This window comes from Harpegnathos saltator, unplaced genomic scaffold (genome assembly GCF_003227715.2).
Source record: "Harpegnathos saltator strain DR-91 unplaced genomic scaffold, Hsal_v8.6 scaffold312, whole genome shotgun sequence".
In the NCBI taxonomy this organism is placed as follows: Eukaryota; Metazoa; Arthropoda; class Insecta; order Hymenoptera; family Formicidae; genus Harpegnathos; species Harpegnathos saltator.
In genome coordinates this window covers 222501-239085 of record NW_020230109.1, presented here as the reverse complement: position 1 = coordinate 239085, position 16585 = coordinate 222501, and the positions used below count along the sequence as shown (strand labels likewise).

Sequence of the window (16585 nt, the reverse complement as noted above, 5' to 3'; positions counted from 1 at the left end):
AAAAATTTTAATTAATAAGAATTTTTTAAATATATTCCCAGCTCTCTTATTATTTCTTTAACATTTAATTTCTTCTATAAAAATTAAAAACAATTTTATTCTAAAATTATCTACTTATAATAAAATTATTTTACAATTGAATCTTGAAAATATATGTACATATCGCAATAGCATTGGCATAAACAATTTATATCTTACGTTAAAAAATTAAGATAAGATTATGTGTACGTGTTCCAGATAAGTTCTAATTAAATTATTTTACAATTAAATCTTTGCGAAAAAATATATATCGCAATATTTGGCGTAAACAATTTATATCTTACTTTAAAAGATAAGATTATGTGTATGTGTTCTAGACAAGTTGATAATATATATTGTTTCATGTGGCAGCATAATTCTCACAGTCAGTGTAGTCTTCTCATTGTAATCATATCTGTGTAAACTGTTTTTATATTGCAATAGAAAGCAAAATTTAGCATCTTTGGAAATGATTATCAATTCGCTTAACGTTGTTAGACTTTTATTGATGTCAATAAATTCAATATATCTAACAGAAACGCCAGTAACTGAAGCAGAAAAGGAATTAAAGGAAAACATATAAAAATTATTGTTGGATGGTGTTTTTCATTATAATGGGTTGGAAGTAACGGAAGAAATATATTTCGATTATGAAGAACCTTATAAATTATATAGTTCTGAAATAATTGAAGATGACGAAGAAGCATGGAATGAAGATAATTTAAATTCTCATCCTCATTGTTCAAATGATGATACAAATTTTGACAGTTTTTATAAAAGACGAGCTGTTGAGTTTTGGCGACATCGAGATATTGATAAAAACAGTAATGACAAAAAAAAGAATCGTCCTTTCAAAGTAGTGCAAAGTAAATTTAGAAGAGTTTCATCTGAACGTCAGTTAAGGCGATGGGAAGAACAAATAAATTCAGGTGGAAGTCGTATAGAAAAATTATCTTACATCTCCATATTTACACACGATAAATTTACTGTAGCTGTTGAATCAGGATTCATGGTTCATGATATTGATCTAAAAAGATGGGCTTTACAAGCTCAAGAAGAAATAGGAAATTTAAATCCTATATTTAAAGCATCTCACAGTTGATAGCAAGATTCAAGAAGTCTCACCGAATTGTTTCAAGAAAAGTTACGAAGTTTATCACTAGAAGAACATTAGAAGATTCTGTTGATTTGCAAAAATCAGCTGATGATTTTCTAGAAACAGTAAAACCTCTTATTGAACAATTTGGATCTGAAAATATTTACAATTCAGATCAAAGTGGTTTCCAATTGGAAATTCATTCTGAAAGATCATTGTCTAACCAGGGAAAAAAGAAAGTAGAACGTGTCGTGCAATCTATATCATCAACAATCCATTCATATACGATACAACCAATAATATCCTGTAATGGCAATTTGTTGTCACCTTTATTTATTATATTAAAAGAAGCTAGTGGTAAATTTGGATCAAGAGTAGAAGAAAATTTATTTAAACCAGAAAATGTCATTGTAAAAGCATCGAAATCTGGTAAAATGACATCAGGTATTTTCTTTTATAACTATTTTCTTTAACAAACTTATTTCATTTTATAATAATTAATAACATTTTATAATAATTATTATAATTTAATAAGAGTTATAAAAACTATTATATCATTTATATTTTTTACAGTTCATTTTAAAATGTGGTTAGAAGAAGCTTATTTTGCAAACATTGGTCCTAATAGCGTTCTTCTTATCGATTCATGGACTGGACATTGCCCCAATACTATTTCGGATTTAACCCCCCCAGCAACACATATTACTATTATGATAATACCGAAAGGAACTACAGGGAAAATACAACTATTAGATGTTTATGGATTCAGAATTTGGAAAAATTTTGCTAAAAGGTTTTCAGATACGGTTTTATTGTTGGAAAGTAATATAAATTTACATGATATAATATAATAAATAATATAATAAAATTGCAATCTTTGATACATAATCAATTACCATCCCCACGATACCAAAACTTATTTAAATATTCGTGGTTTAAAAGTGGTTATACGAACGAAAGACCAGAAGAATTTGAAAATTCAGTAAAATTTAGTTTTGACGAAACATCAGCAAAATGTGATATTGAAGGTTGCAATAATATAGCTGTAGTAAGATGTTTTTGGTGCAAGAAATCATTATGCTTAAAACATTTTTTTGTCGAATATCATTATTGTAATGTGTATAATGAGTAAATAATATAAAATGTAAATAAATTCATTGTGTAAATAACAAATAAACAAAATGTAAGATGTAAGAACAAAAATAATTGTAAGAGAAAAAATTATAAAACGTTATTCAAAAATATAATGTGTAAAGATGAATAACAGATTTGATTACATAACGAAAAGACAGTGTGTGCTGACTGTGAGTATTAGATTGCTACATGAACAAATTTATACTATTAACATATCTGGAACACGTACACATAATTTTATCTTAATTTTTTAACGTAAGATATAAGTTGTTTATGCCAACTATTGCGACATGTATATTTTCAAGATTCAATTGTAAAATAATTTTATTATAAGTAGGTAATGTTAGCATAAAATTGATTTTAATTTTTATAGAAGAAATTAAATGTTAAAGAAATAATAAGAGAGCTGGGGATATATTTAAAAAGATCTTATTAATTTAAATTTTTTAAAATTATTAAAAAATTTTTTTACAAATCTAAATATACACAATATGCAGTTATAAATATGTAGAAAACATAGATAAAAATTTTACATAAACATTTTTCATATATCTTATTGTTTCGGCGATAATGACTTACACACATAGTACGGATAAGCGTATATATGGAAGAGTTTATAATTAATTTTCGAGAATGATATCTCGTAACATAACTTTATCATATATGGTTGAATTTGGAAAAAAATAAGCTTTAAATTAGGTAAAAAAATTTTTTTTGTTTTGCAAAAAGATTAAGTGGTGGGGGTTCTTAAAAAAAATAAAAATAAAAAATTTTTGTTCATATAACTTTAAAGTATTCTTCAAGCGATTAAATTTTCATTACATGTTTTTTTTCTATCGCTTATAGGTTAGCAGATATTCGATTCTAAAGAAAAATACCGTTTTTCTTTAAAGGGGTGTTTCACCCTTTAAAACTTAATATTCACACATATAAAAAAATACGTGTCTTTTAGATTTGTGTATTTAACAACATATTTGAAGGAGAATCAAATCGGTTCCGGATAGTTGTGACATTTCCCTTGTAAGTCTAATTAAGAGAAAATTTTTTTTCGAGAACCAGTCAATTTCTTTAGAGCTTTGGTAGCTCCCCGAAGAATTCTATCGGTTTTCCTTATGACTTGAATCGATTCGAGCAGAAATGAAAGAGTTCTAGCTCATCAAAGTATCGCACATGCCGAATTTTCTAAGTACAAGAGAAAATATTTTTTTTTTAAAAATCGGTCAATTTCTTTAGAGTTCTAGTAGCCCCCCAAAGAGTTCTATCGATTTTTCTTAAGCATCAAAGCGCTAAAGTTTAAGGTAAAAAAGTTATGGTTTTTTAAATTTACGCAATCGTGAAGTTGACCCCCTCATAACTTTATTTCGTGTTTTGACCACTTTAATCAACGGAACTTTTTTTTTTATTGATTGAGAACTGTAGAACTCTTTGGGGAGCAATCAGAACCCTGCTCATTTTTTTCAAATTTTGAAAAGGTGGGGCTAACTTCACAGAGGTGCCGGCAGCACTTCTTTGGTCGACTTTAGCCCGCCCTAGCCCGAGCAGCGTGATATTCTCCCCATATCGTCTTAGTACGCGTTCATTCATCAGACTTGTGTCATTAATAATTCGATAATTATTGCGAATCTCATAAATCGATATGGGACTTTCATGTTTGTCTTAACCTACTCTATGTCTGCACGAGCTCTGCAACATTAGTTATGAAACACTCTATACATTCAAAACATTTGCTATATTATGAAACATCTTTAATGACAGAATATCGCGAGAGAGGCGTGTAACCTCGTTTCTTTTTTTTTATTTGACTTTTTAATCGTGACTTAACGATGCCATGAGCTTTTAAATGGAATACCAAAGGAGAGTATCCGATTCTTGTTACCGGCGTGCTGGCAAAGAGTGTCGAACCCTGTGGCAGGAAGAAGTGCAACGATATAAGATGCAGAAGATAGCTTGCACAGCATGGATCGCAGAAGGCGCAGAAATAGGGATAGAGGGATTAAGATGGCAAATATGTTAGAAACGAGGTCAAAGGAGATGAAAGGGGAGAACCAAGAAGGTCTCTAGGAATAAGCGGATATAAAATTTCACGATAACTCAGTTATGAAAGTGCACGTTTTGTTTTAAAAGTGTTCGACTTTCTTACATACACCAACAGGCCGAATCGTTTTAATATTTCTGTATGTCATCGTTTCTTGACGTGTTTCATGGGTAAAGTAAATTTTTACCGCGAACGGGTCAAGAGTTTATCATCTTAGTAAGTTTAATATGCCATTTTCGTTTGCGCGAGGAACGTATTCTTCATGCAAATAGTAATGCCACGGAGAATTCTGACAATTAAAGTTAGATTTTGTTGCGACCAGATTGGAAACATTGCTGGAAATTATGTGGTATCTAACGGTGCATGCCAGTATTATTGGAATATTTGGATATTTGAGACGAATTATTGGGCCGACGTTCGAATGATTTTTATAAGATTTTATTAAAGCGCTAGAATAAATACGCCATTAAAAGAAAATGAGCACTAGAACTATATAAATTTTATTTGAAACGTCGGTTCTTCGAAGCTGCAAATTCCTAAAGTTTTGAGGCACTTATACTAAAATAATGCAATTTTGAAGTGTAATTATTCAAACAAAATCAAAACTTCGAAGATTCGAAAATATATATAATTAAAGAAATATAAAATTAATTTCATTAAAAGCTTCGATATTTGGAATCTTCGAATAAAGTTTAAAGCTTCAAAGCTTTAAACTTGAAATTAAATTAATTATTCTAAGCTTCAAACTTCAATTTTAAATGTTGAATTGTGCATTAAAAAAATATTTTGATAGGAAAAAGTTTTATTTAACTCAAAAGAATTATTTATTAGGTAGGTGACCGCTTATTTATTTCTATTTCCATTTACAAGTTTTTTAGATTGAAATAATATTAAAAATTAAAGAAAAATTTAATCTGTTATAAAATATATTTATATTTTTATAAAAGAAATATACTTACTTATATTTCATGAAATATTTATTTAGATTGTAATAAAAGAAATATACTCTTCATATTGGAAATAGAATTTCAACTAATTATTTCGTAATAAAAGAAGAGGGCGAATAAGAAATAAAAAAGATATTTATTAATGTGTTTATTAAATTCTTCTCTCAAAATACTTATTTTGGAGAAAAATAATTATCTTAATGCAATAATATTTTTGTTTTCAATAGAAGTAGTCTTTTTAATATTAGTAAAAATTTCATATTAAGTTAAAAATATAAAGATTGGGAATATATTAGTACAAAAAGGGGAACAATACATTTTTAAAAGGATATATTTATTCCCATCAATAAAATATTAGTTTCATTCATGTAATGATTTTCATATTTATAATAAGTATTTCTTTAGAAAAATTTCATTTTATTTTTGAATATATTTTTTAAATATACAGGATGTTTCGTAACTCATGTAGTCATAGCTAATGGAGAGGCATAGAATGGATTGAAACAAATATAAAAGTCCCATACTTTTTTGCGATATTCGCAATAATTCGAGAATTATTAATTATAGAAATCTGATGAGTGAGCGCGCTACGAGATGGATGATTGGAGAAATATTGCAACTACTCGGCTAAGAGCGCTGCCCAGTCGATTTAGCAACTACTGCCGGCGCGCGGCGAGGGGAAGGTCAATGCGTCGTTATTCGGTTATACGCTGGTCTTATTTCACCATTCTTATGTCTTTCCATGTATCGGTAACAGTTACTGGATCAACTGGGCCGTGCTGTAACCCAAGTGATTATAATGCTTCTCCAATCATTCATCTCGGCGCGTGCTCACTCGTCAGATTTTTATAATTAATAACTCGATAATTATTGCGAATATCGCAAAATAGAATGGGATTTTTATATTTTAATCAATTCTACACCTCTTTATTGGCTATAGTTACATTGGCTAGAATTACACAAATACTCTGTATACATATTATGAGTATATTTTTGTAGGATTTAATAGAATATAATTTATATAACAAATAATTTATATAAAATATTATACAAGATATTATTACTAAATGTTAATGTTACTGTATTAATGACCACGTAAAAAACTGTAAGTTGAAAAAAGGGCCTCGCACATTTTATAGGAAATAGTGGCCTCGGTCAAATTGGCTGAGATTATGAAAATATTGTAGTTTAGGTGATGCTGATTAAAAGTTTCCTTTGGCAAAACTCTAAAATCAAAATTATAAAAGATACGATGGCTAAAAGTGAGTGCTTAAGAATGCCTGTTTTTGAATATACATATTAAGTTAATATACAGGGTGACCCATATAACTCTTAACAGCTGAATATTTCGGAAACTATTTGTCAAATCAAAAAGTTGTTCATGGGAAAGTTTTATATATTCGAGGGGCCTTTCTAACTGCATAAATATTAAGTTACTCCCTGCCCCCCTTTAAGGGGGTAACTTCGCAATTTCAAACGGGATTCCCTATAAAATGTTAGATGGTTGGGTTCTGCGGTAAAAAACAAGTAAATTTTGTTCAAAACATTTTTTTGTCAGATGTTTCTGTTAAAAAATATGACGGTGTAAAATTTCGAAGCTACAGGAAACGTAAAAGCGTCGCGTATCTTTGTCTTTCGTCAGTGATTCAAACGTAAACAAACATTCATACATTCATTAAGGTCAATTTAACTATTCATGAAAATCTTGTCAGTTGTATGTTACTATTCAAAAAATTAGCACCGTGAAAATCATAGCTATCACTATGTTTGATACAGAAGTGAATATGTTATTAGTATTAGGTGAATGCCAAAAGAATTATCGGTGTGCAGCAGTAATGTTTTCTGAACGTTATGGGATTAAAAAATCGCACGTGTCATTTTTTAATGAAGAAAAGCGGCTTCGTGAACATGATAAATTACGTACATCAACTCACAATAAATGTAAATATATTATTAATGAGAGAAACAGTGCTGATGTTCTTGGTGCAATTACATTAAATCCTCACGTTAGTCAACGTGAACTTGCCAGATCATCGGGTTCAGTCGTTCTTCAATTCAACGAATTTTGAAAGAGAATAGATATCATCCATATCACTTAATTCAATCACAAGAACTTTTGGTGACAGACTATGAACGCCGCATAACATTTTGTAAATGGATACATGATGCTATGGAAAATAATGACTTTCTGTACAAAATACTTTTTTCCGACGAGGCTGCTTTTATGAATTCAGGGCATGTGGATAGATATAATATGCATTATTGGGCCGTTGAAAATCCTCATTGGATGCGATCAATTTCATTCCAACATCGGTGGTCTTTAACTGTTTAATGCGGAATAATAGGAGACCTTGTGATTGGACCCTATTTTTTTTAAGAAACTGTAACGAGTAAAATTTATTGTAACTTATTACAAAACCATTTACCTGTGCTGTTGGAAAATGTGCCACTACATGTCAGAAAGGAAATGTGGTTTCAGCAAGACGGCGCTCCGCCACATTTTGCAAACATCACCAAACAGTTGTTATACGAAAAATTTGGAGACAAGTGGGTAGGTCGTGGTGGACCTGTTCAATGGCCTCCTCGATCATTAGACTTTTTTTTGTAGGGATATGTGAAGGAGAAAGTTATGTTTGAACCGCCAACGACGAAAGAGAATATGAAGCAAAGGATACGCGACGCTTGCGCTTCAGTGACTTCCGAAATGTTAAAAAATGTTAGGAGTAATTTGTTGCTTCGAATAAATACACGTTTACAAGTCCATGGCGGATATTTTGAACATTTAATAAATTGAATAAATAAACAAACAGTGTGTTGTGATTTTGATTTCGTATAGCTTCGAAACTTTACACCATCATATCTTTTCACAGAAACATCTGAAAAAAACATTTTGAACAAAATGTTTAATTGTATTTTACCGCAGAATCCAACTATCTAACATTTTATAGGGGGTCCCGTTTGAAATTGCGAAGTTACCCCCTGCCCCCTTTAAGGGGGGCAGGGAGTAACTTAATATTTATGTAGTTAGAAAAGCCCCTCGAATACATAAAACTTTCTTATGAACAATTTTTTTATTTGACAAATAGTTTCCGAAATATTCAGCTGTTAAAAGTTATGTGGGCCATTCTGTATAAATGTTTGAAAAAATATATATTTTATGTGTGTGTGCATGCGTGCGTGCATGTGTGTGTGTGTGTGTGTGTGTCACGCAGAGATCAGGAACCTGTGGTTCGTCACTTCCACAGTATTTAATAACTCCAAATCCTCTCTGCGTGTGTATGTGTGTGCGCACGCGCGCGCGTGTGTGTGTGTATGTCAGACACGCAGAGATCAAGACCCCATGGTTCGTCACTTCCACAGTATTTAATGACTCCAAACCCTTTCTGTCGTGTGTATGTGTGTGCGCATGCAAATCAAGCTACACACACATACACACGCGCGCGCGCGCGCACACACACACACGCACGCACACACGTACACACGCCCGCACGCACGCGCGCACGCACGCACGCACGCACACATAAAATATGTTTTTTCAAACATTTATATATTAACTTAATATGTGTATTCAAAAACAGGCATTTTTAAGCTCCAATAGCACTCATTTTTAGCCATCGTATCTTTTATAATTTTGATTTTAGAGATTTTTGCCAAGGGAAACTTTTAATCAGTATCACCAAACTATAATATTTTCATAATCTCAACCAATTTGATCGAGGTCACTTTTTTTCTTATAAAATATGCGGGGTCTTTTGCAGATGTGGATTTATATTGGGTTGGCAAATAAGTTCGTTCGGTCTTTTAGAGTAGAATAAAACACAATTTTTTTATACACAAGATTAATTTTAATCAATTATATACGTATATTGGCCATCTTTCCACCAACTTCGTTATGCGTTCGTAAAACGTCTGAGGCTTATCGGCGAAAAACCAATCCAGGTGGTTTTTAACGGCCTCTTCATCCTTGAAGATTTACCCGTTCATAAAGTTCTGCAGCGACCGGAATAAATGATAATCGGAAGGGGCAAGATCCGGTGAATACGGAGAATGAGGCAAAGCATCTCAACCAAGCTGGAGCAATTTATTCAGAATGGTCAATGACATATGAGGTCTGGTGTTGTCGTGGTGGAAGACGACACTCTTGCGATTTGCCAATTCTGGACATTTTGTGCGGATTGCTTGGTTCAATTTCGTCAATTGCGAACAGTATACAGTTGAATCAATCGTTTTGCCTGATGGTAACAATTCGTAATAGATGATATCCTTAAAATCTCACCATACGGAGAGCATTATTTTCTTCGGATGCAATCCCGCCTTCGAGGTTGTTTGCGGTGGCTCGCTGCTGTGCCCCCATGATCTTTTACACATTACATTATCGTAGACAACCCATTTTTCGTCACCCGTCACCATTCGTTTCGAAAATGGGTCGTTTTCTTGGAGTTTCCGTAGTGAATTGCAGATGGATATGCGTGTTGTCAAGTTAGCCTCGGTTAATTGATGTGGCACCCAAACATTAAGCCAAGAAACGTATCCCAGCAGGCGCAAATGCTTTTCTACGCTTGTGTGGGATATATTCTATGTCGTAGCAATCTCTCGTATCGATTGGGATGAATTTACTTCGATTGTAGCCTTAATGTCACTTGAATTAATCTCGGTCGGGCGATTGGAGCGGGGCGCATTATTGACGTCGAAATCTCCAGAACAGAAATTGGCATACCACTTTTGGCATACGCGTTCTGTTAAGGCATCATCTCCATACACACGGCATATCTTTTTATGAGCATCCGCAGCTCATAAAAAGCCGTTTGCCTTTTTTAAAATAATAGAGTAAAATATGACGATAATGCACGTTATTTATTTCCATGTTCACAGCTACGCAGCACACACAATACTGATGTTAGTCAAACCAAACACAGCACAACATAAACAGTGAAACATAACCTTTCAAATGTGTATTCGATTTGCACGATAATGCTAAAGAAAAGAAAAGCGAATCCGCATGAAACTTACACTGAAACAAAAACCGAATAAACTTATTTGCCAACCCAATAGTTGTTTCCAGTAATGTATATTTATTGTTGTTTCTATTACTATTAATTAACATTTAATTTTAATTACATTCTCTATCCGAATAAAGTTTAAAAATACTTTAATTTCAATATAATTTAGACTTGAAATATATAATATAATCATATAATTATTGAATAAAATAGAAACTTTAAATATATTTCTTTAAATTAAAGAGAAATAGTAAATTTCAGTAAAATAGTAAAAATAAAAGTTTTATTCAACCTTAGGGAGCGGCAATCGCCAGATAGCAGTGACTTGATATGCTTATCGTTAAATTTTTGACACGGCTATACATAAGTGAGCAAGTATAAGATGATTCAACGAGAGATGCAAGATTTAAATTTGATACCGTTTTCGTTATGTGCACTGCAGCGCTGCGATTCTTCGTCTATTGTGTTCTAGATGTTAAGGAATATTGAAATGGAGCATTATACAGTATAGCAACGTGTGCATATCGTAGTGTTTTTATGAAAATCAGTGTTCGATAACGCAAACAAAATGTAAACTTCGCAATTGTTTTGAAAGAAAACATTTCCCATCTGTCAATACAATTCGTAAGTTAATTAAAAAATTTGAAAACGAGAGTTTAGTTTGTAATAAACCTGTGCTTGTACGACGCAGTAATGGGTAAAAGTATTATTGGGCCATATTACTTCGAAAATGAGGCTGGAAAAATAGTCATTGTCAGTGCTGAACAATATCGCGATATGATTTCCAACTTTTTATGGCCAAAAGTGGATGACATTGACGTGAAATGTGATTTCAACAGGATAGCGTGACATGTCGTACAGCTCGTGAAACCATATAGTTATTGTATGAGAAATTTTCTGATCGCGTTATCTCGCGGAACGGTGACATTAACTGGCCCCCAAGATCTTGCGACTTGATGCCTCTGGACTATTCTCTTTGAGATTATTTGAAGAAGCGAGACCGATTTACATCGACAAATCCTGTTACTAAACTACGGAGCGTTTAAAGGAAAATATTTGATGAGAAATTGAAGAAATTCAACCTTTTATATTGCAAAAAATTATTGAAAACTACTAAACGAGTAGTAATTTGTGAAAAAACTAGGGGTGGTCATTTACATGGTGTTGTTTTTCATACGTAATTCCCATCTCTAATGAACACATTGGTATAATAAAAATAATAGTTTACAGGTAATTCGTTGTTTCATTCACAAAACAAATCCTGCACGTCTAATTCAATTACCCTGTATAATGATTCAATGTATATTGTACGTTTCTATTAACGACGATTGTACCTTGACAATTGATACTTAATTTATTGTATCTTAAACCAAGTTTAAATTTTATTTTGACCAAGATGATTAAGTTTAAGCCTATGTCTAAATAGACAATTGAGTTCAATTTAAGTTAATTAATTTAAGATTTGTAGCTTATGGAATTAAAAATTCTGGGCCATATTAAAGGAGAAGAAGTAAGTTAAGATTTGATTAAAACGAATATAGAAACGAATATAGAAACGAATATAGAATATAGAAACAAAAATAGAAACGGACATTAGATGTCGAACTGTTATACTTGCACATTTATATGCTACTACGTCAAAAATTTGATGATGAAAAAGTATGTCAAGTTTGGAGACTGCCGCTTTCTAAAGTTGAATGAAAATTTTATATTTTTACTATTTATTTGTTAGTTTAAACAAATATTTTTTAATTTCTATTTTATTCGATTAATAATATATTATTTATTTTAAGTATGTATCATGTTAAAATGAATTAGTATATTTTAAATCGTTGTTTAATCGAATTGGTATATTTTTAATTTTGGTATATTTTAAATCTATACAGAATTATATATTTTATTATGTAATAGATATTATAGATATGTTTTTCAATACAAAAATATTTGTACTGATTAAAAACTTTTTATCCTTATGTGTATACATCTCCTTATGTGTATATTTATTTATTATACAAAATATTTGTCAAATTTATATTATTTTGCTTATTGATGTAAATTCTAAGTAAATAGGCATGGGGCAAGAAAAAGAATCTGCGGTCCCACTTTTGAGCAAACGGCGCGTAGATTATAGCGTTTGATTGGAGAAATTATTTAAATTTCAACTTGCAACATCTCGGATAATATTAAAAATATTCAAAAACTCTACAAGACTTTTTAACTATGTTTGGTTTAGAATATGCGACTTTTTTTTATGAGCGGGACATCTTCTATACAGCAGAGGATATACAATTTTTAATCAAATATTTCTTTTTCTTTTCATTCTATAAAATATTTATTCTAATTACATAAATATATAAAGACAATAAGAAGGAAAATTGTATTTGTTACTTACTTATTAATAGTGTGCCTATAATTGCATAGTAAAGTTAAAATAATGTTTTAACCATAAGTATGTAGCCATTCTCATTCTAGTCTTCAGCGAGTAGCCATATGGAGTCTAGTAACCATGTGTGTAGAATAGTTTCTCACTTTACTGTAAGTTGAACAAGTTTAAACTTGATAGCACTTTTATCTTGGTTTTCTTACATGTTATTTCTCGATTTACATGTTATTAATGTATCATTAGACTTGGTTAGATGGTCTGAAGAAAATATAGAATAATATGAAAAAATTGGCAACGACACTGTGATAAATTTCTAAGAATTATTCATTTTGTGTCAGACTCCACTTAGTTTCTATTTGAAGAAATATGCCATAAGCAATCTTTTGGTACTCTTATGGATTCACTATTATTTTTCGAATTACAGATTTTGTTATAAAGATTTAAAATTTGTTTTTTTTTTTTTTTTTTTTATTTTATATTACTTATATTTTTCTATAATTACAGATTTATGATTCCTTATAATTATCTTTATATATTTTTTTTTTTTTTTTTTTTTTTTTTTTACATTTGCATATGGTTTTCCTTCTGCTACTAATTTAATAATTCCATAAATTTCTTAGATATAATATTTAATCCAATTAACAATCATATTATATACGATTAGTGTCATAAGCCTACGATGTAGTCTTGGATGGTAGGTTTCAAATTTTTCGAACAAATTGCATAGAATTTTTAGGAATTGTTATAAGTATATATTGCTATAAGCATATGTAAGTATAATGTAATAGAGAGGAATAAATTCAATTCTCGATTAAGTGCCTATGTTTCTAAACTTATTTTTTCATTAGACAAAACCATAAAACGTTTACATTCAATGTTTCATGACAAGAATCTTGAATTGTTTATTGAAATATTGACTAACATTACTCTATTAATTTAACATGACTAATAATTATCCTATTGATTTTATATTTTCTGTATAATAAATAAATGTCTTCGACATTAAAATCTTTAATAACGAATAAAATTATCACAAATATTTAATTTCAGAGATCATTTACATAAAAAGTCAAAATAACAGTATAAATTTACAATAAGAAAACGGACTATTACATTATGTGTACTTTCTTTTTTTAAACTGTAAAATAGAATGTAAACGAAATTTCTAAAATAATATAGCTATATTATCGATAGACCTCTCGTTGCTTCATTTCGATTATATTTATTTTCCTTATAATTCTTAATAATTATATATTTAAGCACTTACGATTAAAATATGCCAAATTGCTTTTTAAACACACATTCGAGTTTTTTTTATCGACTGCTAAATTTAAACATATTGTCTTTATTTTCCTATTGACTGCTAATTATTCGTGTGTCTATAATGTTATAAGCGTATTGTATTTTTGATAAGTATAACCAGTTGTGATTGTATATTCAGTTATTCTTTATTTAACAATATTATGTAAACTTCTGTCATAGTTATATAATGAAGATGTTTCGGTAGATATTGAGTATCTTGGATCTGATCTATTAACTCGTCTAGGATTTCTCTCGTGAATAACAGATTTGTAATTACCATTATTTATTTATTTATTTTTTATTGTTTGAATAATATTATTTTTAAATTCCACAAACTGATCGATCAATGTCTAGTTCTATATTGTAATATAGTATGTATAACCGCTACTGAAGTTGACTACATACTTATAATAGAAGCGTTCTTTTATAACTTTATAATTCTAAACAAGTTATTAAAATATTTTAATAAGCAACTAATAACTGCAATTTAACTCTTATTGTTCTTATATTTATGTGCAATTAGATTTATAATCTTAGAGTCTTTATTTATTTAATTAAAATATTTATTGTTACATAATTTTTATATCCAAGAAGATTAAATTACTTATTTAAAAAAAAACCAATTTACTTCATTTTAATATTAACTCAATATTATATTACGTAATTCATGAAATTATTATTTGAACGTAAAAATGAAAAATACAAAAAATATACATTGTATAATATATATATTTATTAAAAAAGCCAAATACTTTTTTTATAAATTAAATATAATAACAAAAATATTTGCATAAAAAACTACGATTTTAAGAAAATATGTTTTTTCATTTGAAAATTTTTTTCTTTCAGCGTATGTGTGTATGTATGTATACCGAAGCTTAGAATATATAAATTAGTACTACCTCTAATATATGTATGTAAGAATGAAAATAAATAAACCACATCTTTTTGCTCCTTTTTGATTGTTTCGGCACTATATAATGTACTATATTTGTTTATATATTCAAACACATTATTGCATTTGTCAACTTCAAATATATTCTTCTTATTTATTATATTTCTCAGGATAAGCTATCACTCATTGTTATCATATTGTAGTGTAATTTCGAGTTCATCATTTTAGTTACCGGTTCAGTGTCGAAACAATCGTCCCGATGCCAGGTGACACAAATGGACTGTGCGGCAACTTATAACTAAAAAAAGTATGACTATTGCGTCTTTGCGACGAGTGGCGAAAGATCATAAATTTTGGACTAAATACGCGGAATACAGCGTACCTTGTGCAACAGAGGGTGCGGCACACCCCTCTATGGGCGAGAAGGGCAGCTGTATGGTGGTTGGTGATGGCGTGCTCCTTCCACGACCCCAGCCCTCGAATCCTCTGGCAACGCTGGTTATGTACTTGTTGCACAAGGCCTTCTTTACCATGTAGCACCGCGGCATCTTGGCTGCTGGTTACTATCTTCCCACCGGGATTAATAATATCGAGGTATTGGCGGGGATTGCTCGACGACTGCTGATCGAGTGAACAAATTTAGCCAGCGACGATCAATGGAGGCCTGGCGAAGTATCTTGGGTCTTGAGTATCAGCTTTTCTCGAGGCCAATTTGGAAGTTCGGCACAACGCACTCGATCGCGAGTGCGTTCCCGTGGCAAGAAATGTCGACCTATATCGCGTAGATATGAGCGTCTTCTTTCATGACGGAAAATCATACGAATTGGCAAATTATGCACACGGCCGTTGATGCTAATGTTTCTCGAAATGATGAGTTTATCCTCTTGATGTTTCTGTGGAAGTCACCAGGAATACGATGTCGACCGGTCGCTTAATCGAAACGCCAATTGTTCGTGCCGCTCACGCAACTTTTACCTCGGCAAAAGCCTGAGAAGCAACATCCTCGTCACGTGTCGGTCTATTCTCTAACTCTAATCGCTGTGGTCAGGATCCTTTTCATTCAAAATTCTTCTCTACGGCGAGTGGGAGCAAAAGACAACTCTCCTCGAGATAGGATAAAACGCTCGATTCGATTTTATACTCCGGCGATATCACTATTTAACTCTAGATGTCGTTGCTTGAAAGGGATTCGCATAAATGTTAAATATATTTTTTATAATTATATATGTATGTATATGTGTGTGTGTATGTATAGTGAGCCAGTGCAGGGACTGCAGTTATGTAATAGGTGTGCACGTATACATTCGTATTAAAATATTTCTCAGGATGAAGTGAATGATCACACCGGTCGATAACGTATCAAGTTCGAATAATGGACGACAGGCTCCGCGGAGAATTTTCGTAAGTACAAACAAGGTGATTATACAGATACGAAATTTAGGATTGACGGAAAGACTGTGTATGAGTATACATATGGGTATATGTGCGTGCGCACACATGAATTTGTATGTGTAAGTATATACACGCGATTTGCCCCTTTGCTTTGTTCTTTGATTACCTTGTTTGTAGTATTGCTTTCGTTGTATTCACGGGTGGAAGAAGATTTACATGACCTCCGACTCTACCGCTCTCACGCTCATGTTCAGTGAGTGCAAGTTTTCATTTCTCGCAAAAACATACACACACACACGCACACACACGTCTATGTGTGTTTATTACATTATGATCAGCCATTCGGCTTGTCTACGTATTTTCTTCCTCCTCTCACTTCCTTC

At 31.2% G+C, this 16585-nt stretch overlaps 1 protein-coding gene across 2 annotated transcripts in view; it reads right to left on the bottom strand.

The window, feature by feature from the left end:
* Window positions 1-16585, bottom strand: part of LOC105192126 (putative mediator of RNA polymerase II transcription subunit 12) — a 29553-nt gene that overhangs the window by 11583 nt on the left and 1385 nt on the right. Inside the window, exons 1-2 of one of the 2 annotated variants that reach the window (XM_025299994.1) lie at window positions 16369-16585; window positions 15193-15987 (exon numbers count right to left, since the gene is read on the bottom strand). The exon at window positions 16369-16585 is cut by the window's right edge and continues 1385 nt beyond it. In XM_025299994.1, the coding sequence (XP_025155779.1) occupies window positions 15193-15358 (166 nt within the window). In that variant the 5' untranslated portion in view covers window positions 15359-15987; window positions 16369-16585. Of the gene's footprint in view, window positions 1-15192 lie in introns of both variants that reach the window. The other variant, XM_025299995.1, reaches the window with a different exon arrangement.